Raw genomic sequence first — 25,786 nt, forward strand, 5'->3', positions numbered from 1 at the left:
TAATTTTTATCATTAACTTATTTAAAATAGGTTAAGCAAACAGTAGCTGGGGTTCTGGCCACCTGTATACAAAACAAACACTATACCAATTAGGGGCAGGATAAAGTTTTAATGAAAAGAACTCAGGTTCCTCCAGGGAACTTTGTTCCCTCTCTGCCCACCACTAAATTAAAATGCCTTTGATGTCTTTTATTCTGGAGACATTGAAGATTTCTAACATGGCTTATAGCAGCACAGGACTAGCTCTGGTCCCCACTCTCTGAGGAAGGTGCTTTTTAATCTACCATGTATTAAATGACTACTATGTGCCAAGCACTTTACACATATTATCTTATTTAATTCTCACAACACCCCTGTGGGCTACATATCAATCTCCTCATTTTGCAGATGAAGACACTGGGGCTTGGGGAGGTTAGGAATCAAAGCATGATTCCACAGCTAGTAAGTGATCAAGGAGAAATTTATACCCAGTTTCATATGACTTTGACTCTCCTGTACTTTCTGATGTACTGGAATTCTTCTGTCCCTGCCAGTTCCGCCTGTCTACCAGTTTCTTTCTAGGCCATACAGATCTCCTTTTGTAGACTTGGGACTAACAAGGAAACCACTTCTTGCCCTACCTGATGCAGAAATACCAATGCCAGGAACACCTCTACCAGGGACACAGGAGCAGTATTTCTGCCTAAGAGCTGAGAATGGAGTAAGAGGGAATAAGTGAGAGGGATAGAAACTGTTTCTTTGATCTGTAACTATCATGGGTTCTCCAATACCCAGGCCAGGAGCGAGAGGAGAGGGAATACGCAATGTTTCTTATTGTAATAAATTTATATTAAGGTCTTCATCTTTTTTTTTTTTCCAGGTCAATACAAAAACAGGAGTTGGGGTGGGGAGTGGCTGGATTTCTCCATCCCTGGAGATGGGGCAGGTGTGGCAGAAGTAGAGAGTGTCTATGAGTCGCCTCCTGCCTGCCTCGTAAGTCTAGGAGGCCGTGCCCGAGCCCGGAACCTAATCTAGGGCTCCAATAATTACAGGCTAGGAGGCTTCTTCCGGGAGGGTCTTGAACGCAGTGGGATCTGCTACCCCTCGGAGCGATGCATTCGCGTCAGCACCGCGGACAGCTCCCGCCTCTGCTTTGGCTTTGGGCTCCAGCCCGCAGGATCCTGGGCCGCAGCTCGGAAACAAACAGCTTCCAAAGTAGAGGACGCCGAGGCCAGTTGTGGGTTCGCTTCAACAATTGTTAAAAGCTTTAGCTGGAAACCTCTCTGCACGCTGCCGCGCCTGCCGCGTACGCCTGCATCGAGGAGTCGCCTCTCCAGTTCCGAGGGGCCCAGCTCGGTTTGTGGTTTTCCTTTGGGTCCGGTGTCTGGGCTCCTTTACCTGTCCCTGGCCTGGGTGAACCGCAGCCGCCCGGAACGGAGATGAGAGTGGAAATGCTCTCCTCCGTGCGGTGATAGATCATGCAAACGGGTGACACCAGTTTAACCAATAAAACAATTTGAATCAATTAGCCGGCTGAGGAGAGTCCCGACGTGTAAAATGCATGTCAGCTACAATAAGAAAGCATTGATTAACTCGGCCCCGACCCGCCGCCTCCCGCCACCACTGGCTCCTCCTTAAGCCTGCCAGGGTCCCAGGGGCCAGGACAGGGACTGACAAGGAACAGGCATCTCTGGTCCAGGAGAGGAAAATGGAAGGGCGGTGGAGGACCATCAGAAGACTTGTTCAAACTGAGGAGAAAGCAAAGGATCAGAGAGATAGTGGGTGGCAGAAGGTTGCTCACAGATTCAAAAGGTATAAAAGGCTATAATTCTACTGTCCAGATCAGGACTCAAGGCGAGGATTCTCTGGAGCAGAGTCTTGCTTTGGACATCTGTTCTCCACCTTCACCCTCCAAAAATGTAATTGGCCTGACAGCTCAAACAGGCACCCCAGATTCATTGGGGAAATAAAATATTGTGCTATTCTTAGAATTATTTGGGTACAAGTATTTAGCCTAACATCACACATTTCTCTTTCCAGTGAAACTTCTTTTGCATTAAAATAAAATCACAGGTTTGTATGGCAGAAAGCTCCCAAAGCAATGTATAAATGTTTAATTATCTGGTGAGGAGGTGGCTACAGGTACCACCCGGGTGTGAATTCACTCCTCAGGGTAACCTGAGATGAAAGGAAAGACAAAGATTCGACCCATTTCTCTTTTCAAAGAGCAATATTTTTGAAGACTTTTTTTTTAAAAAAAGTAGGGATGAGTAAGGAGAAGAGGAATCTTTTGGGGGCAAAGGTGGAAACATTACAGTAAAAAGTGAATACCCAGTGGTGCTTTCTCCTCGGCAGTGACCAGGCATTTCCCTGTGCTACGTTAATGACGTGACAGGACTTTTCGATTCCTATCCTTTTCAGTCTTAAAATCTGCCGCATTTCCAGGATTTTTTTCAATGCAGCTCACGCTTTTTTTCTAGCAGCCTGAGCTCTAACAGTGAGTAAGCCTTGACCTCGCTTTGTGGGACCCCTTGACCCCAGAGAGGAGGCAGGGAAGGTGGAAAGAACTAAGTCTGGTCCTGCAACCTTCGGAGGAGAGCAAGAGCCTCAGCCTTCTGCCGGAAGGGATTTGTGAACGACAATGATCTCTTTTGGCAAATGGGCTGGGCAGGCTCAAAGCTGAGTATTCCTCCTTTTTAGGATGGGAGTCTTGGAGGGCACTGGGGAGGGAGCGCTTGGTTGACTTCAGCCCCTTAACGACAGAGTCTAATTTGTGCCCCCAAGACCTTTGGAAACTAAGAGATGGGTGAAAAATTATTTCACTGCCATTTGAGACTTATGTCCAAACAAACACTACAATTTTCATAGCTCTAAAACTGTTTTCGGTATATTAATTTAAAACAGCTGCAAATCTTGTATCCCTCACTTTTCTGTTTGATTGACTCTCCTTGGTTTTATTGACCTTTGATAAAGTGTTAAAATTTCACATTTTCACTCTTGTATTTAGTGATGGTTTGATGTTGATGCTATAATGGAGTCTGGTTGGGCTTCCGGGTGAGTGGAAGTTGTTCAATCATTTCCACAGTGTGACTGCCCAACTCTGAGCCTGTGTGTTTCACCAGGTGGCAATTGAAAATTCAGCTATGATAGTAAAGGAAAAACTTAAAAGATCCCTCCATCCCTTCCCCTGCAGGGATCGTTTTTTAGAATTTCCTCTAAATAGATAACTTCTTCCCTTTCTGATAAACTGGGGGGGGGGGGGGGTCATTTTGACTCCTAACAGCTGATCAATTAGGAGGCAATATACTGACGCTTCACTATGTCCTAGGGTGTGCCTCACTTTGGGGAAGCTAAGGGGAATGGTTCTTTCTTGTCCCAGTTGTCTTTATTTTATTGTATTATTTTTTAGGGCATGCTCCTACATAGTTCCCTGAAAAATCTACCTCTCAGGGAGAATTGGCAACTTGCTTAAGGGTGGGTCAGGGCTGGGGGCCTCCTTGCTTTCCTGTATCATCTTTTCCTTGTGCTGATGTGGCCTGCATGGATCTTTAAAAATGGGTTAGAGAACTATTCTGAATGAAGTTGACAAATGCTCATATGCACTCATTCTTAATTGTACACTTTGTAAAACAGAGAATGCTTCACTGACCCCCTGTAATTGTCCTAAAGAGCACACCTATATTCGAAAGTGAGGACACTCTCCATGCTTCCTTCCAAGTTTTTAGATTGGGCACCCTGTGTGGAAACTTCTCCCTTTTTGCTCATTTCACAGTGTTTCCAGCGAGGCGCTGAAGCTGTTCTATTACCGGGCTGACTGTGGTTTCTATATCTTCGGGGGCACAGTGAGGCTACTGGTTTGCATCGCGTACCAGAGGGATCATTCCATGGAGGAGGGTAACTCAGAGAAATGAGGGAGGGGACAATAACGGGCAGGGATACAATCAATTTGGAGGGGTCCTTCTAGAATACGGGGCCTCCCAAATTCAGCTCTCTGAGAGGCACCCAGACTATTTTTGCTTTCCACTCCTAAATCAGATCTGCGACTCCAGCAACCGCTGCTGCGTTTTGCTCCGGGATTGGAGAGGTTTTTGTCAACTGCAGGTTGGTTAGGTATTAGCTTTCGTGACTGCTGAGAAAGGATCTCGATGTTGTTCGCTCCCGCTTTCGCTCTCCTCCTCCCTCCCTGTAACATGCCAGCCCTTTAATGTGGAGTGTCAGGGAGACGGTGACGTCACCTTGCCCGCTGGGTGGCGTCCCCTCGGTCCGACACGAGTTCAGAGACAGAGAAAGGCGCCGTCAGACTGCGCTCCACCTGGGGCTCGCCTGCCGCGGGTTTCCGCACACCCACAATTTCTGCGGTCCAGGGGACGCCCGCCGCAATTCAGGCTGTCATTCTCCCCCGGCCCGGGTTCGAGCGCCACTAGAGCCGCCGAGCGCCTGGATCTTCACGCAGAGCCCTCGCGAGTCCTGCCCGCTGGATTCGAGGACCCGCTTGGATGCTTCGCCTCCGAGCGCCCTCGGAAGATGGGCCGCCAGCCACGCGCGTAAAGACACCTAGGGGTTACCAGGTACTGCCAGGACCGGCCGGCCCTGACTCGGCACACAGCTCGCGCTTCACTATCTGAGGTCTCTGGTCGTGGGATTTTCCGTGTTAGAAATTGAAGGGCAGCGGCGGGCTTCGGTGGCGATTGGTTTGGGAGCCAGGAGAGTTAAATTAGGGGTCCGTTGGCTCGGGAGTCGGATAAGCAAGTTCCCCAGCTTCATTTCTCAGTTCAACTAACTTTTAATTCTCTCCTCCCCTCACTCGCTTAAAAAAACCCCAACCTAAACCTTATTTGTGACTCTGCTCTGACAGGAGTTTCTGGGATGGCTTGGGTGCAAGTGGAGGACACCCAGGAGGAGGCATTTCTGCCCGGGCTACAACTGCTAAGGCTGCCGGTCTCTAACGTAAAGCCAGCTCCCCGCCAGGGCCAGGCCCGCTGAGCGCGCTGCTCCAGAGCGAGAGTTCCCGTTATCCCAGGGTCTTATTAAGATAATAAGAATCTTGTTTGGGAGGGCAATGAGCACTGAAGGACTATTTGGCGAAGTTAGGGCTGGTCGTGCATTGAACTGCCATTTAACGCCCTCTCCCCTGGAAATATTGTCTCTGATCCATCCGAAGTGACACGCCAGACTCTCCTCTCGTTTGATCGCGTGGAGATTTGTTCCATCTTCCTGGAGGCCGCTGAGCGTAAGGAGAGCTGAGGATCCAGGGGGCAGCAGGGCAAAGGTGTAGGGGATAGACGTCGCAGGGGCTCAGAGAGGGCAAGGATGTGACAATTTGGGTAGGATTGTGTATCCTCTGAAATCACTCTAATAACCAATTCCACTGTGCTGGGCCAAGAGTGGCGATGCTACTGGCCACCGGTGATTTTCCAGGGCAAAGGATAGTCTTAGCCGCTGCACCTCACATGACATGTAGCTGTGGAAAGGTCACTGTCTGTTTTCCTTAGGAATGAGCCACTTTACTTGTTTCGACTTAGCAGCGTTTGTCTCAAAGTTTCTTTCACTTGCTTTTTCTGTATTTTCAATTTACTGGATATTTTCCCCCATTAAGGTATCCTGTTGACTGGAGATGATAGCAATGTTACCACAGGCCTAACTCCGGGCTTCCGATTTTAACGCTTCCACAGATTTCTTAGTCAGTGGATTATCTCTACCGTGGAGTATCTTTTCCCCCATATAGAGATATCTACATAGATCAGAAAGAGAAATGTCACAAAAAGTGGTTCACCTTACAACTAAATTTGCCTTTCAAAGCCCGCCAAGAATGATCCCCAAGAATTGTTCGTTTCTTTGCCCTGTTTCAAAGCTTAACACACTTGTCTGTACTTAGTTGCTCATTGCCATGGAAATGACAGGAAAACAGCTCTTGAATGTCTACAAGTGTACAACTTCACCTTTTAATCTACCTGTCTGGAACCAGAACCGCTCAGTTCGGCAAGTGGCTTTTTGAAAAATTGAAAGTGAAACGCCCTATTTTGGTGCAATCATGCATATGGCCTTGTGCATTTTTCCATCTTTCAAAAAAAATTCTAATTATGGTATCAAACTATCTAACGGCAAAGATGAGGGAGAAGGGATTTCGTTTCGCTTTAATGAGCTGTGTCTCAACCAGTCGCGAATTTCCCCCAAGGAAACCACAGATACCACAAAAATCACTTTTTAAAAGCTTTGGGTTTATTTTTTTTAACCAAAATCAATCTATTTTCAAGCAAATGCCAATGCTCTCTCTTTTTAAATTTGGGTTTCAATGGCCAAACCTCAGTTTTCCATAACTTTTATCATCTGTACTAGTTACGACTATCATTATTACTTCCTAATTTCTAGCGGGCATGCCATATTATTCTAAGAGCTATAAATCGGGAATAAGGTCTTGAATTTCTTAGGAAATGATTGCTTTTTTTTAAAACATATAATTGATTTACTTTGGATGTTTAGAACAGAAAAAAAGTACTTCCAAATCCCTACATTTCCAAAGGGTGACCTTGAAGAATATTGAGAGATGACTTCCTTGTGTCTGAAACTTGGTCCCTTTGCCGGGTGATAATGATGTCTTAACCAAAGCAAGAGCAAGGAAGTTATTACAATTCTTTAGTTTGCAACTCAACCTATCCCTCCGTTTTAGACTGAAAAGGCTCTAGTCAACGCTTTCTCCTTTCCCTTCCAGTCTCCAAGGCAGACCCGGAGGGCTCGGCCCGGGCTTCCGCGGCGGAGGAAATGGCTTCCAGCCCGTTGCCGGGGCCCAACGACATCCTGCTGGCATCGCCGTCGAGCGCCTTCCAGCCCGATGCGCTGAGCCAGCCGCGGCCAGGCCACGCCAACCTGAAACCCAACCAGGTGGGCCAGGTGATCCTCTACGGCATTCCCATCGTGTCGTTGGTGATCGACGGGCAGGAGCGCCTGTGCCTGGCGCAGATCTCCAACACTCTCCTCAAGAACTTCAGCTACAACGAGATCCACAACCGCCGCGTGGCGCTGGGCATCACGTGCGTACAGTGCACGCCGGTGCAGCTGGAGATCCTGCGCCGCGCCGGGGCTATGCCCATCTCATCGCGCCGCTGCGGCATGATCACTAAGCGTGAAGCCGAGCGCTTGTGCAAGTCTTTCCTAGGCGAAAACAGGCCGCCCAAGCTGCCAGACAATTTCGCCTTCGACGTGTCCCACGAGTGCGCCTGGGGCTGCCGCGGCAGCTTCATCCCGGCGCGCTACAACAGCTCCCGCGCCAAGTGCATCAAATGCAGCTACTGCAACATGTACTTCTCGCCCAACAAGTTCATCTTCCACTCCCACCGCACGCCCGACGCCAAGTACACGCAGCCGGACGCAGCCAACTTCAACTCGTGGCGCCGTCATCTCAAGCTCACTGACAAGAGCCCCCAGGACGAGCTAGTCTTCGCCTGGGAGGATGTCAAGGCCATGTTCAACGGCGGTAGCCGCAAGCGCGCGCTGCCCCAGCCAGGCGCGCACCCTGCCTGCCACCCGCTCAGCTCGGTCAAGGCGGCCGCTGTGGCAGCGGCAGCTGCCGTGGCTGGAGGTGGGGGACTGCTGGGCCCGCACCTGCTGGGGGCGCCCCCGCCGCCGCCGCCGCCGCCACCCCTGACCGAGCTGGCGGGCGCGCCGCACGCCCATCACAAGCGGCCGCGTTTCGACGACGACGACGACTCGCTACAAGAGGCAGCCGTCGTGGCCGCCGCCAGTCTTTCGGCCGCCGCCGCCAGCCTCTCGGTGGCCGCAGCCTCGGGCGGCGCCGGGGTGGGCGGGGGTGGCGCCGGGGGCGGCTGCGTGACCGGCGTTGGCGCCGGCGCGGGCGCTGGCTCAGCAGCTGGCGCCAAAGGCCCACGCAGCTACCCGGTCATCCCGGTGCCCAGCAAGGGCTCGTTCGGGGGCATGCTGCAGAAGTTCCCGGGCTGCGGGGGGCTCTTCCCGCATCCCTATACCTTCCCGGCCGCAGCTGCTGCTTTCGGCTTGTGCCACAAGAAGGAGGACGCAGGCGCGGCGGCCGAGGCCCTGGGAGCTGCGGGCGGCGCGGGCGCAGCGCCCAAAGCCGGCCTGTCGGGCCTCTTCTGGCCCGCGGGCCGTAAGGACGCCTTCTACCCGCCCTTCTGCATGTTCTGGCCTCCGCGGACCCCAGGAGGCCTTCCCGTGCCCACCTACCTACAGCCTCCACCGCAGCCGCCCTCGGCGCTCGGCTGCGCACTTGGAGAAAGCCCTACCCTGCTGCGCCAGGCCTTCCTGGACCTGGCCGAGCCCGGGGGCGCGGGTGGGAGCGCAGATGCTGCGCCCCCACCGGGTCAGCCCCCTCCGGTCGTGGCCAACGGCCCGGGCTCCGGCCCACAGCCTCCTGCGGGGGGCGCGGGCGCTCGCGACGCGCTCTTCGAGTCGCCCCCGGGCGGCAGCGGCGGGGACTGCAGCGCAGGCTCCACGCCGCCAGCCGACTCCGGCGCTGTGCCGGGAGCAGGGGCCGCAGTCGCCGGAGCGGGCCCGGCGGGCTCCCGAGTGCCGGGGCCCCACCATTCGCACCTCCTGGAGGGGCGCAAGGCGGGCGGAGGCAGCTACCATCATTCGAGCGCCTTCCGGCCGGTGGGAGGCAAGGACGACGCAGAGAGCCTAGCCAAGCTGCACGGGGCGTCAGCGGGCGCGCCGCACTCGACCCCAGCGCATCACCACCATCACCATCACCACCCGCACCACCACCACCACCATCATCCCCCGCAGCCGCCGTCACCGCTACTGCTGTTGCCCCCGCAGCCCGACGAGCCGGGTTCTGAGCGCCACCACCCCGCCCCGCCGCCACCCCCTCCTCCGCCGCCCCCACTGGCCCCGCAGCCGCACCACCGAGGCCTTCTGTCCCCCGGAGGCACCAGCTGCAGCTACCCCAGCGAGGACAGCTCCGAGGACGAGGAGGATGAAGAAGAAGAGCAGGAGGTGGACGTGGAGGGCCACAAGCCCCCAGAGGGCGAGGAAGAAGAGGAGGAAGGTCGAGATCCCGACGACGACGAGGAGGAAGACGAGGAGACGAGGGTCCTACTAGGGGACCCCTTAGTCGGGGGCGGCCGGTTCCTCCAGAACCGAGGGCTGTCGGAGAAGGGGAGCAGCCGGGACCGCGCGCCGGCCGCCTCGGGCGCTTTCCCACTCGCCCTGAACTCCTCCAGGCTGCTGCAGGAGGACGGGAAACTGGGTGACCCCGGCGGCTCGGACCTGCCCCCGCCCCCGCCTCCGCCCCTGGCCTCCCAGAAAGCGAGCGGCGGCAGTAGCAGCAGCCCCGGCAGCCCGGTCCACCATCCATCACTGGAGGAGCAGCCCTCCTACAAAGATGTAAATATCCCCTTTAGGCTCCTTCAAGCTAATTATTATTATTTAAATGCACCTTTAGGCTGAATCGGTTACATATGCGCAGGAAAGATGAATCACCAGATTTCCCCACAGAAATGAAATATTCAGTGTGTTTAGGAGGGCTTCTTTCCTGCCAGCGGTCCTCCATAAAAATGTGGTTTCTGGTCTCTCTCTTACAAAGCCTTTGAGAGGCTTTGGGGTCTCTATTCCCTCCTATATTTAAGTTGCTGCTTGTAGAAGTTGGGAAAGACCCCATAGTTGACCTAGTCCTTTCTCTACTCCAGCCTTTGCTTCCTGCCAGTTAAGCACAATCGTTCCCCAGAAAGCAGTGGGACCACAAAACTGGAGCAGTCTGAATAATCCTGTCCCCTTTTTTCTCTATAATTCAGCACCTCCCTCCACCATGACCCAAAAAGGGTTGAAAATACATTAACTTCAAAAGTTAAATTCAGTTTTGTTTGAACTGCTTTGATTTAATCAAGGTTTGAAGGCCAGAGCCCTCTTGCCGTAATGGACACATCTGTAAGATATTGTGTCCAGTAAAACAAAAGATTCTCCAGCAAGACCTGGTCTCCCAAACCAATGTCCATCCACGTGAGAGTGCTACCTGTGAGCCCTAAAGACAGAGTTACATTTAAATGGCTCAGCATTCAGGGTTCACTCGAGTGTGCCTAGAAGACACTCTCAAGGACTTCAGAGTGAGGTGACTGTCCTAATGCAGTGTAGATTTGACAAATAGCGTGGCGTGTTTATTTACAGAGCATATAATAGGTGTGTATTTAATTAACATATTACTTAAAAAGTAGCTCAGGTACGTGGAGTCGTACACATGTATTGAAGTGCAACAACTATTCAAAGAAGATAATCATCAAAAAATGATGTCTCCTGAGGCCCCATGGAGTCACTTTTATTGATGCTTCTTCCTGCTGACTGTTGACATTAGCATATGGTTTGATCCAGGCATTGATTTGTGTGTCTAATTCTTCCCCACGCAGAATCAGAAAACTAAGGAAAATAACCAAGTTATTTTATCTACAAAGGACAACAACGACTTTTCAGGTAAAAGAAAAATTAACCACCAGTTTTCTCTCCTACCTTTAACCATTTCTATGAGACACACCCAGCACCTCCTGGCCCCACTACCATTCTGTGGGTTTTCATCTGTTGAATTTTATGCTTTTTTTGCTTTTTTTTTTTTTGGATATTACAGCATATATTTTAAAGGGCAGCATTTCTGTAATTTCCAAGCAATGGTAATTTTCCAAATAGCCCCCAATTTCAACATTCCTCTTTGCATTTAAGTGATGTCAGCACTCTAAACACACACAAATACAGAAATATGTGTTAAAACTCTTGGATGTCTTTGTTTTCCGCTTGTCAGTATGATCACTTGTAGATTTTGTTTTGTTTGATTCTAGATAAGAACAAGGAACATAGCTTTTTCATCACAGATCCCGACGCTTCCGGAGGAGATTTTTGGAGAGAAAGATCAGGTAGGCTGGCACAGATGGGAGGAAGGAAGAGGCAGACGACAGAGAGAGGACCTGAAATTCATAATCAAAAGACTGAATATTTAGTACAAGGGTAAAGATAAAAAACAATTCCTAGTAGATATAACTAAGAAAAACACAAATGGGAAAGCAGTGACATTAATAGCAATAAGATTATTAATCGCTGGGCATATTTCAGAAGAAAATTCAGAAATATATCAGGTTACACAATGAAACAGGCTGGAAAAGCATAAAATGACAATAATTGAAATGTTCTCTTAGAAACCTTCCATTAAAAAGGATCACAGCTTATTGCTTTTAATATCTGTCAGAAAGACATTAAAGGTGTTTTATGACATCTATGCCAACATTTATATTATCTCCATGATAATGATCTCTACACAAAATGTATAATACATTTACAAAAATTACATTATACAAATTAAATGAAACCACCTTTTACTGATTGCTAAATGTCTCCAAGGGGTTTGGGAAAGACGTGATTAGAAGTTTTGATACTAAGTTGTCTATTGCAGTGTCTTAAGGAGAGGGTTTTGTTTCTTGGGAAAAAGGAATCTAATTTTCCATTTATGTAATGCAAACTGCCTTGGCTTTGACTATTCACGGTTAATTGACTGTCAAACGAGGTTGTTATCCTGCGGCAATGTCTGCAAATTTGCCTGTCAAATGAGACAGAGAGAGCAAGCTAGGAAGTAAGGGAGAGGGAGAAAGAGTGGTGTGGGGAGCAGAAATAAAGAAAATAGGATCTTAAAGGAATCTTATATAACAGCAAAGTACAATGAAAAAGGTCTCCAAACCTTTGTTTTTAATTTTTCATAAAGGAAACGTCTCAATATTTTAAATGGCAAAATGCAAATACCTATTTTAATGGAAAAAGAATGGCTTTATATATCATAGGAAGAAGGCTTTGTATATCGGGAGATATTTCCAAATTATCTCATGAGTATATTCTATAAATAGTGATCAACACCCAGTTTTGGTTGACAATGCTAAGGAGTTACTAAGAATAATTTTGTGGTACATCATTGGTGAGTGGCCACATCAAGTCTACATGAAATATACAATGCTGGCTTTTTGTAGCTTTACCTGCTTGTCAGCATGTTTTAAATGTTTTTATTATTATCACTTCCATACATTAAAGCTTTATGCCCTTTGAAAATTCAGAAAATCACCTTTCACAAATTTGCCCTAAGTGTCTAATATGATAAAATTGCTAAAGGTGGATTTTCTGTTACAATCCAAAAGTACAATATAAAGTCACAAAGGCAATGATTTTTGCTCAGGAACTGCTCCTCCCTAGTGTGATATTTCACAAAATTGAGGCCTGAAATGGAAAGGATTGCGACCAAGGAATTTCTAATGGGCTTGCACACATACACAAAAAAAAGGTTTACAATTCTGTTCGATTGATTCTGTAATATCTAGCCATTTCCCAGATATTTCTAGGTAGTCAAGTGCTTTCGTTTGTTGGATATGTGTAGAAATTAATAGCCACTGGAAACAATACATTCATGACTATGAAAAAACAATTTTAGAAACATTCCTCAGCCCCAGATCAAAGGATATTTAGTAGCTCCGTATAGCTAAAAATAGATTTAAAAGTAGCCCAATTTCTCCCATGCCTGGAAACCACAGATGGAAGTCTCTGTGTACTCTAGTGAATGCAGATTAACTCGGGCTGTTTCAACAGCTGAAGTGGATGGAGCCCTTTGCTAGGTCTGTGTTGTACAGCCCAAGAGCACTTAGAGGATTCCTATTGCTCTCTACCAAAATAGACAAAGCTTGGAAAGAGAGTTTAAAAGTAGTGTCACAGCCTAGTGGCACTGTCCATAAGCTAATTTGGGGGAAATTTTTGTTTTTGTTTTATTTTATGTATGACCCCATTTTGCGAGCAGGCCCCATGAAGCCCAAAGTCCAATAAAATAAGAAAACTTACATGTATCAGTGACTGTGGATTCTTTTAGTAATGTAACCCATTCAGAGGCAGAGTAATGTAACCAATAGAGGCAGGACACGGATCCCACTTGTCACTTACTAATCTTAAGACAGATTTTAATTTAGGGTTGCTTGTAAAATTAGTACTTTGTAATTTATATGCCTTAATTTTAAAGTTGTTTTTGACTGCCTAAATTTGGAGAGTTTTATTTTGGAGTTGGCTATTGGTGATACTGAAGTTCAAATTATAGAATATGTATTTACTATAAAGTAACATATTTGGAGAATAATTCACACCAGACCTTACACTTCATTTAGGTAAACCATAAATCATCATAAGTCTGCTTGTGCCAAACTCTACTCTATTCAGGTGCAAATTTTGAAGGAAATAAAAATAAAATTTTATAAATATTCTATAAAAGATCTAAAATGTGCATAGCTTTTTAAGGGGTAGTAATGACTTGTACAAAACTATGGGATAATTTGATGTTTAAATTGTTAAATTAAAAGAGTTTCTGTAGATTTAATGAGAAAATCCAAATTCCACAATCTGAAATCTTTTCTTTTTAGGAACTTTACTTTCCTATGTTGTGCTTAACAACTAGTATTCATAATTTTTATAAAAATTTGAAGTTAACATTTCAACAAATGTGCATACCCATTAGAAATCTAAATGTTTTAGAACATACTGATTCCTTCACAGAGTTATATTCCCTTCATTCCCTGTATATTGATACTCTCTGTAGGTCTGTTAAAACATAAATTTCTCTTCTTCATCTTCCTCTGATTTGGATGGCTGGTCTGGTTCAATGTGGAAACCAGTTCCTCCTGGCCTTGTAAGGGGTTTGGTTTCCACACACTTAGTGCGTTCCCTAAACCCTGAAATGCCATCAGAACACTAAGGATGATAACCAGAGTGGATGGAAACCACAGAATCCACTGTGGTTTGATATTCAGACGGAAATTCAAATGCCAAAAGGAAGTAAGTAAACATGTAGCCACGATCAGTGTTCATATAAAAATTCCACAGCCCTGGAACTCAGGGCAGTACAGTCAATAGTTATGTTGGTAATAACACCTAGTCATGCTATTGATATATTACTAGTCCCTTTCTCACAATAATTAATTTGATACAGATTCCCAGAGAAACTTGCTCTGCATTGATTTTCCATATTACAATTTCATTCTCACATTAGTCAGGAAAGTATGTAGGTAGTAGGCTATATCATATTATTATCCTGTATTGAATGGGAGACAGGTAGGATGTGGAAAGGAGCGAAACATATTATTGAAATGAACAAATGTTCAGGTGACGAGTATATTTTGTGAAATTTATCTCGGAATCTTGGGTCACGAGAACTTCATCCTCCTGGTTCCTTTGCTGAGCATGTGGAGATGATGTTTTAAACACCAAAAAGTGTTAAGGAGTTTGGGGTAAGGAGTTTGTGGGAGATGACCTACCTTCAGCTGTCCTTGCTTGTAAGAAATATTAGCTCATTGTCTTCATGTTAGAATGCACATTTGAGAAAATCCCAGAGTGGGAATGAGGCCTGTGTTTTGGTATTAATGTATTTACTTGTGGTCAGAATCCAAGAATCCATTTGTTTAACAAAGTGTCGAAAATCTAGATGAGCCAAAAAGACTATGAAGACTGGTGATTAGCTGCCTTGGGTTGGTTCCAGTAGAATGCTTTATCCAGAGAACTCTGCTTGTTAATACAGTTATTTCTCCCCATGTAACAACTGTTAACTTCCACGTAGTCGTAACAGCGTTCATTTGTTTATTTACTCAATGATTCCCCAAGTATTTCAGAATGCCTACTGTGTGCTAGGCATTTGCTAGGCTCTGGGGACTCAGAGAGAGAATCAACAGCAGTCCCTGCTCTCAAATTGCTTCCAGTCAAAAGGAGGGGACAGATAAGCGGTAAGGCAGTGTGAATACTGTAATGGTGTTCCACACATCATACCATCCAGTAAGGTTTATATAATCATGTGTCCCATTAGCCAGTGTTTAATTTAATAATTACTATTGGGAAATATCAATATTTTGTTTCAGCACATATGCAGTATAACATAGAAGAATGAAACATCTTGTCAAACTACTCAGTAAGTCAGTATGCAATTTTTTATTTTTATATGAATTTTTCACTCCCGTGGCAATCATAAATGTACTTTATCAAGAAATTTCTATGACTTTTCTCTAAATAAATAAGGATATAGACATATCTTTAAATGATAGGCACTTACTTTCGTTGATCCCTAACACAAATTCAGTTTAGCAACAATACTTAGTTCCAGTTGATTTTTTAGTTTATCATTTTAGTTAAGTTTAGTCTTCCTTCAACCTTTCAGCCTTATTGGTAACTGTTCCTTTTCAGCAATTTCAAAGATTACATTTTTAAATAATTTTTTTTAAACTTTCCTGTTCATGGTCATTAACCTTACACACCGCGGATATTGTATTTCTGTATAATCAGAAGGACTAAACATGAAATTTTTAAGGAGCCAAGATTCCCCAGAAGCCAATAGAACTTTTATCTATAGGTTTCTTTAAAATTAGACCCATGACTTAAAATCAAATAATATAGATTAGGGGGATGGCAGTTTGGTCAATATATTGCCTGCTCAAAAATATAAATTTGCTTGCAGTCCCAGAGTAAGGTTTTGCACATCCATTTTGAATAACTTTAGTGAAGTTAAGTGATTTGAAATTGAATGCAGTGGGGTAAGCTGGTGAGACAGCTCAAAGCTATTGCAGGTCAAGGAAATCCCGTAAAGTGGAGTCATCCCAGATTTCAATCCCTTTCATTGTAGAAACGCCAGCACCATCGGACTCTGAGCGCGGCTGCATCTTGTTATATGTATGGAAGTTTTAAAATCAATTTGATTTTCACTGGTATGATTCTCTAGTGTACTTAATATGCTATGGACGGATTTCTGAGAATAGTAAGAAGCAGTTACACTTCTCATGAATATATAGCGAATGAGGCACTCTGATTTATTATTCCATTCTATTTTAGAACATGCTTATGATTTTAAAAAAAAGGAAAAGAAGAAGAAAAATTCTAAAAAGCACAGACTAGTAGATCTGAGGTTTCATTCTCTCTCTGGATGCCTTTGGGTAAGACCTTTGACTACTTTGTGCCTCAGTTTATCCGCCTGTAAAATTTAATAAAGCCCCCCACTTTTACATTACTACTGACATTTTTATGAACAATGAATTTTGAGGTTTTTCAATATATGTATTCAAAATTAAGTAATGCCCATATTTCAGATATCAGTTTCTTTTTACTTAGGAATAATTTCCCTTACTACTTATAATTTTTAAACATTTATATGAAACTCAAGGAGATAGAGAAGGACAATCAAAAACTCTCCAGAAAAAAATTAAGTAGCATTAATTGACAACAGAAGTTCCAAAACTCGAGTGAATTCAAAATGAACTCAAGGTTCGCTAATCGAAAAGGTTTGATATACTGAATCAAGAAGCAATCTGCATGCAACTCGCAATAAATTTTGGTCATAAATTGTGAAGTTTGCTGTAACTCTTAGTTATTATAATCCCACTGGTATTAATCTTGCTCTTTCTCCTTTTCTTTGCTAATGGAGTTAATATTTAGTTAGTTCATTCTGTACCGTCACCTCCCCAGTGGTATTGATTTTCTTTTCGCTTCTGTTCTGTGACCTCACTAAAGTGCCAAATGTCACAAGGGAAGAGTTTAATGTAGAATTTAACACCAAGAAATAGCAGAAGTCTATGTCCCACTGATGGAGAAGAAAATTATTTAACCTTGCTTTCTGTTGTACAGGAATTGATTTTTTAAAGCCTTAAAGCAAAGTATTCTTAAAAACCCCTCTAAACCATTTATCGTACTAAATTTTGGTTATTGTTAAATGTACTAGTTATACTAATGGCAGATTAAGTTTGACCCCATCCGAATTGTACCTCTAAGATTGATTGTTAGGGAAAGAGAAACTAAAAATTCCAGAAAATCTAAATTAAAGCCAGATTATAAGACTAAGATTAGCTATTAAAGTTCAGAGTTGATTGATTTAGGAGTTAAATATGTATAAATGGAGTGTGTTCAACAGAGGCCAGGCCCTGTGCTGAGGCTGCTGGAGGTGAGAGGGCGGAACCTCAGGCCGGCCCTGGGGGCATGACAGTGCATTGGGAACTGCATACAGAGACTGCAGCTTCACATGCAGATCATGTCCTCCCTTCCAGGGTCTGCTCCCCTGCACCAGGACACATGTGGGAGCACGTGAGTCCACACAAACTATGGAAACATCTGGATATTTCACTGAAATTTTTTATTCTTCATCCAAATGTTCAAGTGCATGTGTATCTCGTGTATAGACATGGCCCCAAACCAAAATAGTTTTCGTTGACTAAATTTACCCTTGAGTGTGCAATACAATAACACGCTTACTTTCTATAAAAGGGAACATTTTCTCCAAATATTTTTCATCGGGTGTTGTCAACAATAGTCCTGGAACATGGAGGCCCTTTCAGTGATAAGCAACTTGCTCCCCCTGGGGCTGCAGGCTGGCGCAGCACCTCTAAGTGCTGGTTGCTGGCTCCAGGGAGAATTTAAAAGGGAGACAGCCAAGACGAGGAATGAGAAGCTGAGTGGGGATGAAAGGAGAGGGAAGGAGAGAGAATGTATTTCCACAGAAAGGATGGATGAATGCCTAAATTTTTAATCATCATCCAAATGTCAGGCATTTCATATTGTACTCTGCGTACTTAGTATACTGTATATACGTACCGGGTAGAATGTTCAAATGATCTTATTGACTGAATTCGAGTTTAGCTTGAGAAAAATAATATCTATTTAGAGCTTCTCCTGTCCCATGACTACCAACAGAACAGGTCCTCTGACCCACTCATTTGGCTCTTCAAATTAAATGAGCTCTAAAAATGCAAGGTATTTTTGCTGTTGGAGGCCACAGCGGACATATACATTCACATTTTCATGGCTCTGTTAAAATTCAGTGCTACAGTTTTGTTTGTCTCTAAAAGAAATTTTCAAAATGTCAGATAGAAACAAAAATGGGACCATCACAAACTTCCCCCATAAACTGAAAATAGAGAGTGAGTCTTAGAATATACAAATAGATCAGAATGTGCTTTTTCATTCATAGGAATGAGTTAGTGCTTAAAAACCCCTTATGGCAACAGAGGAGTTACAATAACATTAGTTGGTATTTCTGTCACAAACTGGATTGAGTTAAATGAAATACAGCAAGTATTCGTGGAACGTGTTTGTACCCCTCTCTAGGGGAGAGGTGATGGTGTTACCTGTAGGGCAGGATCTCCATGCCCTCAGAAAGCAGATTTTTCTAGCAGGGGGAGACCAGACTGGCATAGGTGAGATGCCAGAATGTCGGGTACAAAGTGGCAGAGTAAAGATGACAAGCACGTGGAAATTCAGCCCAGGAAGGAATGGATCAGCGGCATTTGCAGAAGTGGGGAAAGGCTTTCGGAAGAGCCGGGACTTGGATGGTATTCTGATTTTGGATGGATGGCGTGGGGTGGGGTGGAGGGCACTTAGGCAAGGTAAACAACGCGAAGCAGAGCCAGCAGACGTGAGAAATAAACGCCCAGCTAGAGGAAGAGGTTTGTGTTCGGTGACAGAGAAAGACAGCTTGTCTCAGCCGGATGGAACAAGGTTATGGGAGCACATGGAGGCTCCAGGGTAGGAATTTAGAGTGGATTCTGCAGTGTAGACCATGGGAAGCTTGCAGGTCCTTGAGCAGAGGTGTGCCATGATATTTAAAAGGAAGTAGTTACTCTCGTGCCTTTAAAGTGCTAATGACTCTATTGGATGTTTGGGGGTTTTTTTCCTTTGGATAGTCCAGTCTCCTCTTCACTTGCTATTTACTGCGCATCTCTCCTTCGGCATACATTATTCTTACATCCATCCCTCTTGTACTTCCAGTTTCTGATGACTATGTGAGGGCAGAACTTGGGTGAGGTGGAACATTCACCTGGAATATGGGACCACCTGGTGCTGGAGGACCCTGGAGAGCCCAGGGAAGCAGGGACCACCTGACCCCCAGCTCTCTGGCCTCTGCCACACTTGGCAGAGGTGTAGTTTCCCTGATGTAGCGTGATGCTGCCTGTACCTTCCCGGGGCAAGCAGGATTCACGGGTGACAATACAGGTCACAGTGACCTGGCCCCATGAACCTGCAGTCATGGAGCACTGGTGCAGACGCAACCCTGAGCAGCAGCTTCCGGTCACGTCAGCCCACGGGATGTATTTTATGCCCTAATTATGCATTACTCTACAACTTGAAGCCACCCAACTATTTTCTTTTACAGTCTGACTCGTGATAATGTTTTAGGCCAGCCCTCCAAGAAAGCTATTCCTTCCAAGTTATAGTTTTCTTTCCTATAACTACACACTTAAGATCTCTATGCCTCCGCTCCTGCCTTTTGGTAACTTTTTTTAAAAGGGGGAATATAGGGAAGGAAAGTAAGCACTTAAATTTTTGGATGTGTCCAAATCCATTCATTAACTTTGGAAAAGTAAAATGCATTTAACCTGATGGAATATTTATAAAAATTGGAAGCTCATTGTCAACTAAATCTCATTTATTTAATCTAGTATTAGACTGCCTTTTTTTTTTTTTTAACCACAGATGGAAAACATTAGCAGTAATAGTGAACAAACATTTCCAGGCTCCCAGAGGTCATTTTTAACCACCATTAACAATCTGGTTTTCACAGATTAGTAATATACAAAAGGCAGCGGGCCAGTAAAAGATACACAAAAGGCAGCTGAAGCTTCTGTGCTCCCTTATTTACCTAATATTTAACTATTTTTTTAAAACGCTTTGTCGGTAAGACATTTGAATCTTCTGAAAATTGGCAGATTTTACTGAGAAGTTGCAGCAGAATATCTGTTTGAAAGAGACACTGATGTAAAATATTAATAAAACCTCCACAAAGCTGATGAAAAGAAAAGCTTATTATTAATGTCATCAGTAGATTTGTCTGTGGTTAATATAGTTTCCATTTACTAGCCATTTGTTTAATGGTTTCTTACCTATGTAAACCTCCTAGTTGTGAAGTGGAAAAGAAATGCCTTTTTACATATCACATTTTCATTTTTAAAATTTAATTATCTAATTGAAATGTAGTATAAGATAAACAGCCCACAGAATACGCTAATGAATCAGAAAGAATCTGGTCTATACTGTGATGAGGACATGGCTCCTAGAGTTGCCTATTCAGAAACAGACTGTCTCCTCTGAATCATGTTTTGAGTGATTGAGAAAGTTATAGAATGATAAAGTCTCATTATGCCCTGTAGATAGATGGAGAGATACATGCCCACTTGTTTCTTCTCTTGTTCAAACTCAATATTGTGTGTAACTATGAAACGTCTACCCATTCAACTGGTTAACTGAAATTAGAGTCAGTTGGGCAAACTGCATATAATGTGCATTTATCTTCATTTTAAAATATCATTATTCTTGGTATACATATTGATGATTTGTTATCAACCTTCATGGTACTCTTCTTTTAGATAGTAATGTTTTGTGGGAATTATATTGAGGTCTATATGTGAAATGCGTCACAGATCTTACCTCATTATTTTATTATATGGAGAAGAAAGTCAAGGTATTAATGTTCAGAAGCCTACAGAGAGAGGTCATGTCCAAGATGAGAGTAGGAATGAGGTTGTGATCTGGATAGTAGAGAAGATGCCTGCCATTAAGGAACTCAGGGATGCCAAAGATAGTATTGTCCTAATGATGGGAAGCCAGGGGAAGCACCTTCCCATAACTCTGCACATGTGCAGGAATATTTGCATATATGTGTATTTACACACTGTGCAATTACTCATACATGCACACGCATGCTCCCAGCAGACATCAGGTGGAATGCAGAATCGCCATTGATAATATGTTAAGGATTTTCCTGTCTGTCCTTGATGCTGCAGGCCGCTACTCTGGGGAGAAATTCTGTTTCCTTTTTTGCAGGAATTTTCGCCTTGACAGTGAAATCTCTCAGTATTCCTGCAAGTGCCTGGGGCCATTACATTCCATTTCTTGCTGAGGAAGGGAAATGAACAAATATAGAGGAGAGAACTGAAATGATGCATTCTGTCCATGCTATAATTTAGAATTTATGACCTCTTGGGGTTCCTTTCAGTGACAACTGAAAACACTTTATTGAATACCTATTATGTGTCCAGCTCTGGGCTAGGCACTGGCCATGCAGGAAAGATAGAACCCCTACCTCAAGTAGCACACCGCCTAGTGGGTGCATAAGGCCAGTAAGAAAAAAGCACCACTGACACAGAAGGAGGGAGCTCAGAGGGATGGGAGGTGGAGGAATTGGGGAGGTGAGAGGGGAAAGGGAAATCCATGACGCCTTAGAGCAGCTTTGTCGGTCCTGCTACACCTCTTTAGGTAAAAATGGAAATCCAATTACATCATGTAGATAGTTGCAGATAGCAGGTTGAAATTTGGAAACAAAAAAATTTCTAGTTAGCTGAATGATTGGATTTCATTGGTTTATTTATGTTTTCTGGATTATGTAGACTCGATTTATGACTGTAGATAAATACGTTTTCTTAACTTACCATTGTTCTAGTTATCACATAAGCAAAATAGGTAAGGACAACAATCTAACCTTTATCCACAATATAGTTTTTACTGGCTGAAGACAGGTAGTTAAGAAACTATCAGCAAGCATGTGAATATTACAAGGTAACATAAGACAACTTATTTCACATCTCTGTTTTAGGTTGATTTTTTTAAAAAAAGATCAATTATTTAAAAATCGCTCCAGGCTTATAAATTCTCTCCCAAGGACAGCTAAAGCTTCCTCCCACTTCTCTTTCACTGCCCCAAATTTTGGCAGCTGAAGAAGACAAGAGGCTTCCGCTTCCATGGTCTTGAGGGCCTTCCAGTTGATACCAGGCTTCTTCACTTCTGGAAGGAGAGAGACTCTGATTGGATTTCTTCCAGAAATGTTGACTGTTCAACCTTCTCTTTTGCCCATTCTAGCAATTACCTTCATTGTAAAGGATGAGTAGTGGTGGGGGCTGGAAGGGGGCTGACTTCAGGAATCTGCTTCCAGGGAGCTGCCGTCACAGGCTGGGTAAACTGGGCTCCCATTTTCTTTAGCTCCCTGCCATGTTTCAGGGAAATCGTACATAAGGGCAACATTTGGATCTGAGGACATCCACTTTCAAGCTATATTAAATAAGTTCTTTTGTAGATATTAAACGAAAATGAAAAGAAAGACTTTAAGGAAATAGCCTACCCAAAACTAATATTTTTTTCTCCTTTTTTTTTTTTTAAGGTGAACACACACAAGAAATGAATTCACCTCATTCACTCAAAAAGGATGTAGAAAATATGGGAAAAGGTAAAGAAAAGTTTTAATTCTGTAGACGTTCTCTTAGCTTTAAAAGAGTATAGAGATAATAGGAGGGTATTTTTGTTCTACACAATATTTTAAGTTGACAAGCAACATATGAATAATATATGGACCATTGGGTGGATATAATTGAGATTAATGCATACATATCAATCAATACATGACACTGTAATATAATACTTTAAAATAATATATTACATTGATTTATATTCATGGATTTCTGCACAAAATCTATCCTATGTCTATGCAACACTTTTTAAACTGGTAAAATATTTTATCTTATAATAATAAATTGGCATATATAACAGTTCTCTGGAGAGTTATTTGTAAAGATTAGTAAAATGATTCTTCTTTTTTTCTTTATTAGAAGAACTTCAGAAGGTTTTATTTGAACAAATAGATTTACGGAGACGACTAGAACAAGAATTCCAAGTGTTGAAAGGAAATACATCTTTCCCAGTATTCAGTAAGCAATCACTTTTATTTCATTGCATTATGATATTTGACGACATTTCTATTATTAGGCTTAAAAATATGCTTCTAAGTGTTAAGTGATGGTGTAAAGCATCACACGGTCTTCCCGTGGCCTCCGTCTAAATATTCAGAAATTTTAGTCTGTTGTTTATGCTTTGAATCAGCTCACAGATAAAATTTCTTACAAAAACCTTTTGCTATTTATTGTATTGGTGTATGTGTATCTATGTGTAGGTACCGTGTATATTTAAAATATGTACAGAAATATACCAACAATATGTCAATATATTTAAATATTCAGACATATTTAGATTATGTGTTTTTAAACAAAGAAATTACTCAGGCATTTTTGTTTTCTAAGGCAGGAAAAACAAAAGAACGATTAATTTTTATTCTCAGATCATGCTGGCTGGAGAGCTGCCTAGTGCTTGAGATATGTATAAATCTGAAGATTTAAAATCCAACAATTCAATGTTCCCATGTATTTTATTAATTGAAATTAACATAATTTTGGTAGTTTTGGATTTTCCATCCATATTTAATGTTAAAATTCCATTCCAAATGTGGTGGCAGGAGACATTGTAGTGTAAAAACTAGTGGTTCTGCTCCCTGAGTCCCGGAATCTCAGAAAGACATCGTGACAGGTGTCCATGCCTTCCCAGCCCTGCTCTGGGTCACATTTGGACAAATCCATCACAGTAGTGTTTTTTTGAAACTTTTTGGAGTTTCATTTAATCATATTCCTCTCTCCAGAGAAAGGAAAGTGGGAAAGAAAATAGTATGTAAACTTGTATTTTGAATTATCTAAATTTCATAATAATTTTAGGGGCACACTTTTTTAGGATGTCAGCATGCCCCTTGTTTATTAATCTGGGCGTCACAAAACTCGTGTTGGCAATTCCTGTGCTAGAGCATAGACCAGCATCTGCAAAAAGAGTTTTCAGGAATTGTGACAATTTTGATAATATGAGCGGGAGGGTCTGCATTCCCCAGGGCTTCTCCAGTGTAATCGTCAGCACGATTGAAAGACGTGCCCCCTCGGATGGCGTTTTTGAATAGTATTGGGTTCCTGGTAATGTGTCAAACTGAGTTGCAGCAGAACGCTTAGCGAGGTAAACATGAAGGAGATGCGAGACGGAAGAGAGCGCTGACAGCAAGGAGCAATAGAGTCTTGGCCAGGGAGGTTTGGAGCTCACCATGCTTCAGGATTTTGAGTTTGGGGAATGCCTGCTGAGGTGCAGAATAAGATGGAGGGGAGAATGGCCGATAGCTTTTGATAGTGTATTAGGATCACATGACATTTGTAGCTTCAAGAAAAAGAGAAACATATTAAAAATATCTTTGAAACCTTAAAAACCAGGCACTTCCGAAGGATCCAGGGCTCTCTAATTTCCAAAACTGTATCGTAAGAAAGACTGCGGGGTTCTTTGCAGCAACGAGTAGACATTGAATGATCGGTTTCCCCTGTAAGTTGATGTTTACCTGATTGTTGAGTTTGCAGATCCCTGCTTTTCGATCCAGCAGAGTGGGTAGAAGTCCCATCAAATCCTTACAGTGCCCACCTGACTCCCCATGAAGCTGGTGTAGCCGTGATTTATCCCATTAATGAAAGCGAATTAATCATTTTAAGGAATTAAGTAATTTATAATAATTTATACATTTTCCTTATTACCTGCTCTACCATACAACATGTATATGTTTCTGTTAAAAAAAAAAAAAGAATGTTATGGTACAACTGACCAGTTTCGATTGAAACCTATTATTCGTCCTTTTGATGTGAATTAAAATGAATCCTCTGTGATTGCCGGATGTATGAAACACTGCAATTAAGCAACAACGAAAGTTTTTTCTCTTTTTTATCTGCTGTGTACTCCACTGACCAAGGAAGTGGTGTGTGTGTGCCCAAGTTTGAATAATGCGTGGTTTAGACACACCACAAAGTGGCAGTTAATTTCACACCTATGAAAATAGCAAATGCACATTATGTGCTTGTTAACTACATGTGAGAGGCCGTGAGGCTGGCGGACAGATTTAGATTCACTCAGATGCAAAGGGGTGAATGGAACTTCATGAAGCCACATCAGAAGGAATCAGAGAGGAATCCCGGCCAGTTTGGCAGAGTTTTTTACTGGGAGGTGGACAGACACAGTCACAACAACTAAAATCCAGTTCACTTAGAACACAGAGCACCGAGGCTACACAGCAGTGTGTGACAATTAGGAATCCAGGCTCAACACTGACCAGAGCTGCGTTCCCTTTTGGGATCTCCCGCTTCCTAGTTGGATGGCCTTGGAAATTGTAAAATGGGCCAGATAATTCCCATCGGGCAGGAGGATGAGATGACTAAATGAGAGGATCCATGTGGAGTGCTGCCCACATCCCTAGCACAGGAGAAGTGCTCAGTAATGTCAGCTGCCATGATGATGGTGATAGTGTCGCAGGAGGAGGAAGAGGAAATTATTAGCATGGAGCTCATTTCTAAAAATTGAGTCCCAATTTCTGACTTTCTCTTGGGCTTCTTCTTGTGGTTCTGAGGGTTGCTGAGGACCACAGGAATGAATCCTGGGCATGGAGAGGGTAAAGATAAAGATTAGAGGAAGGATGAGGAGAAGGAGGAAGGAAGAGGAGAAGGAAAAAGAAGAGGAGGAAAGAGGACAAAGCAAGACTCCATACTTGGGGAGCAGAGGTTGGGAGGAGAGGAAGAACAAGCAAGTCTCTCCACTTGCTGGGACAGAGGCTTCCAGAGCTCCTCTGCATCAATACTTCTGCATGCCCCTGATGGGGGGAACACAGGGAGGAGGAAAGGAGCTAAAACAGCAGGGCAAGGCACGCATTCACCATTAGGGCGGAGGCAGAGAAGCATGGCGTGGCGGTTAGTAGGAGGGCTACTGGATTGGACACCAACTCCCCCACTGAGTAACCTCAGGCAAGTTACCTAAACTCTTTTTCAACTGTAAAACAGTACTACTACCTACCTCATGGGGCTGCTGAGAGGTTTAAATGAGTGAAATGTATGAAGTGTTTCTCATAGTAACTGACCCAGAGTCATGTGAGTTGTTGCTACTATTACCATGGGGTAATAGTATTACCTGATGCTTCCATTCCTGCAGG

At 43.8% G+C, this 25,786-nt stretch overlaps 1 protein-coding gene across 1 annotated transcript in view; it reads left to right on the forward strand.

Moving 5' to 3' along the window:
• Positions 1–6,738: 6,738 nt before the first annotated feature.
• The window catches only part of SKOR2 (SKI family transcriptional corepressor 2), a 33,145-nt gene continuing 14,097 nt past the window's right edge, over positions 6,739–25,786 (forward strand). The window contains exons 1-5 of the mRNA XM_046671028.1: positions 6,739–9,336; positions 10,350–10,413; positions 10,773–10,847; positions 22,124–22,189; positions 22,569–22,667. Of these exons, the coding sequence (XP_046526984.1) occupies positions 6,739–9,336; positions 10,350–10,413; positions 10,773–10,847; positions 22,124–22,189; positions 22,569–22,667 (2,902 nt within the window). The remainder of the gene's footprint in view (positions 9,337–10,349; positions 10,414–10,772; positions 10,848–22,123; positions 22,190–22,568; positions 22,668–25,786) is intronic.

Source organism: Equus quagga, chromosome 9 (assembly GCF_021613505.1).
Source record: "Equus quagga isolate Etosha38 chromosome 9, UCLA_HA_Equagga_1.0, whole genome shotgun sequence".
Lineage (NCBI taxonomy): Eukaryota > Metazoa > Chordata > Mammalia > Perissodactyla > Equidae > Equus > Equus quagga.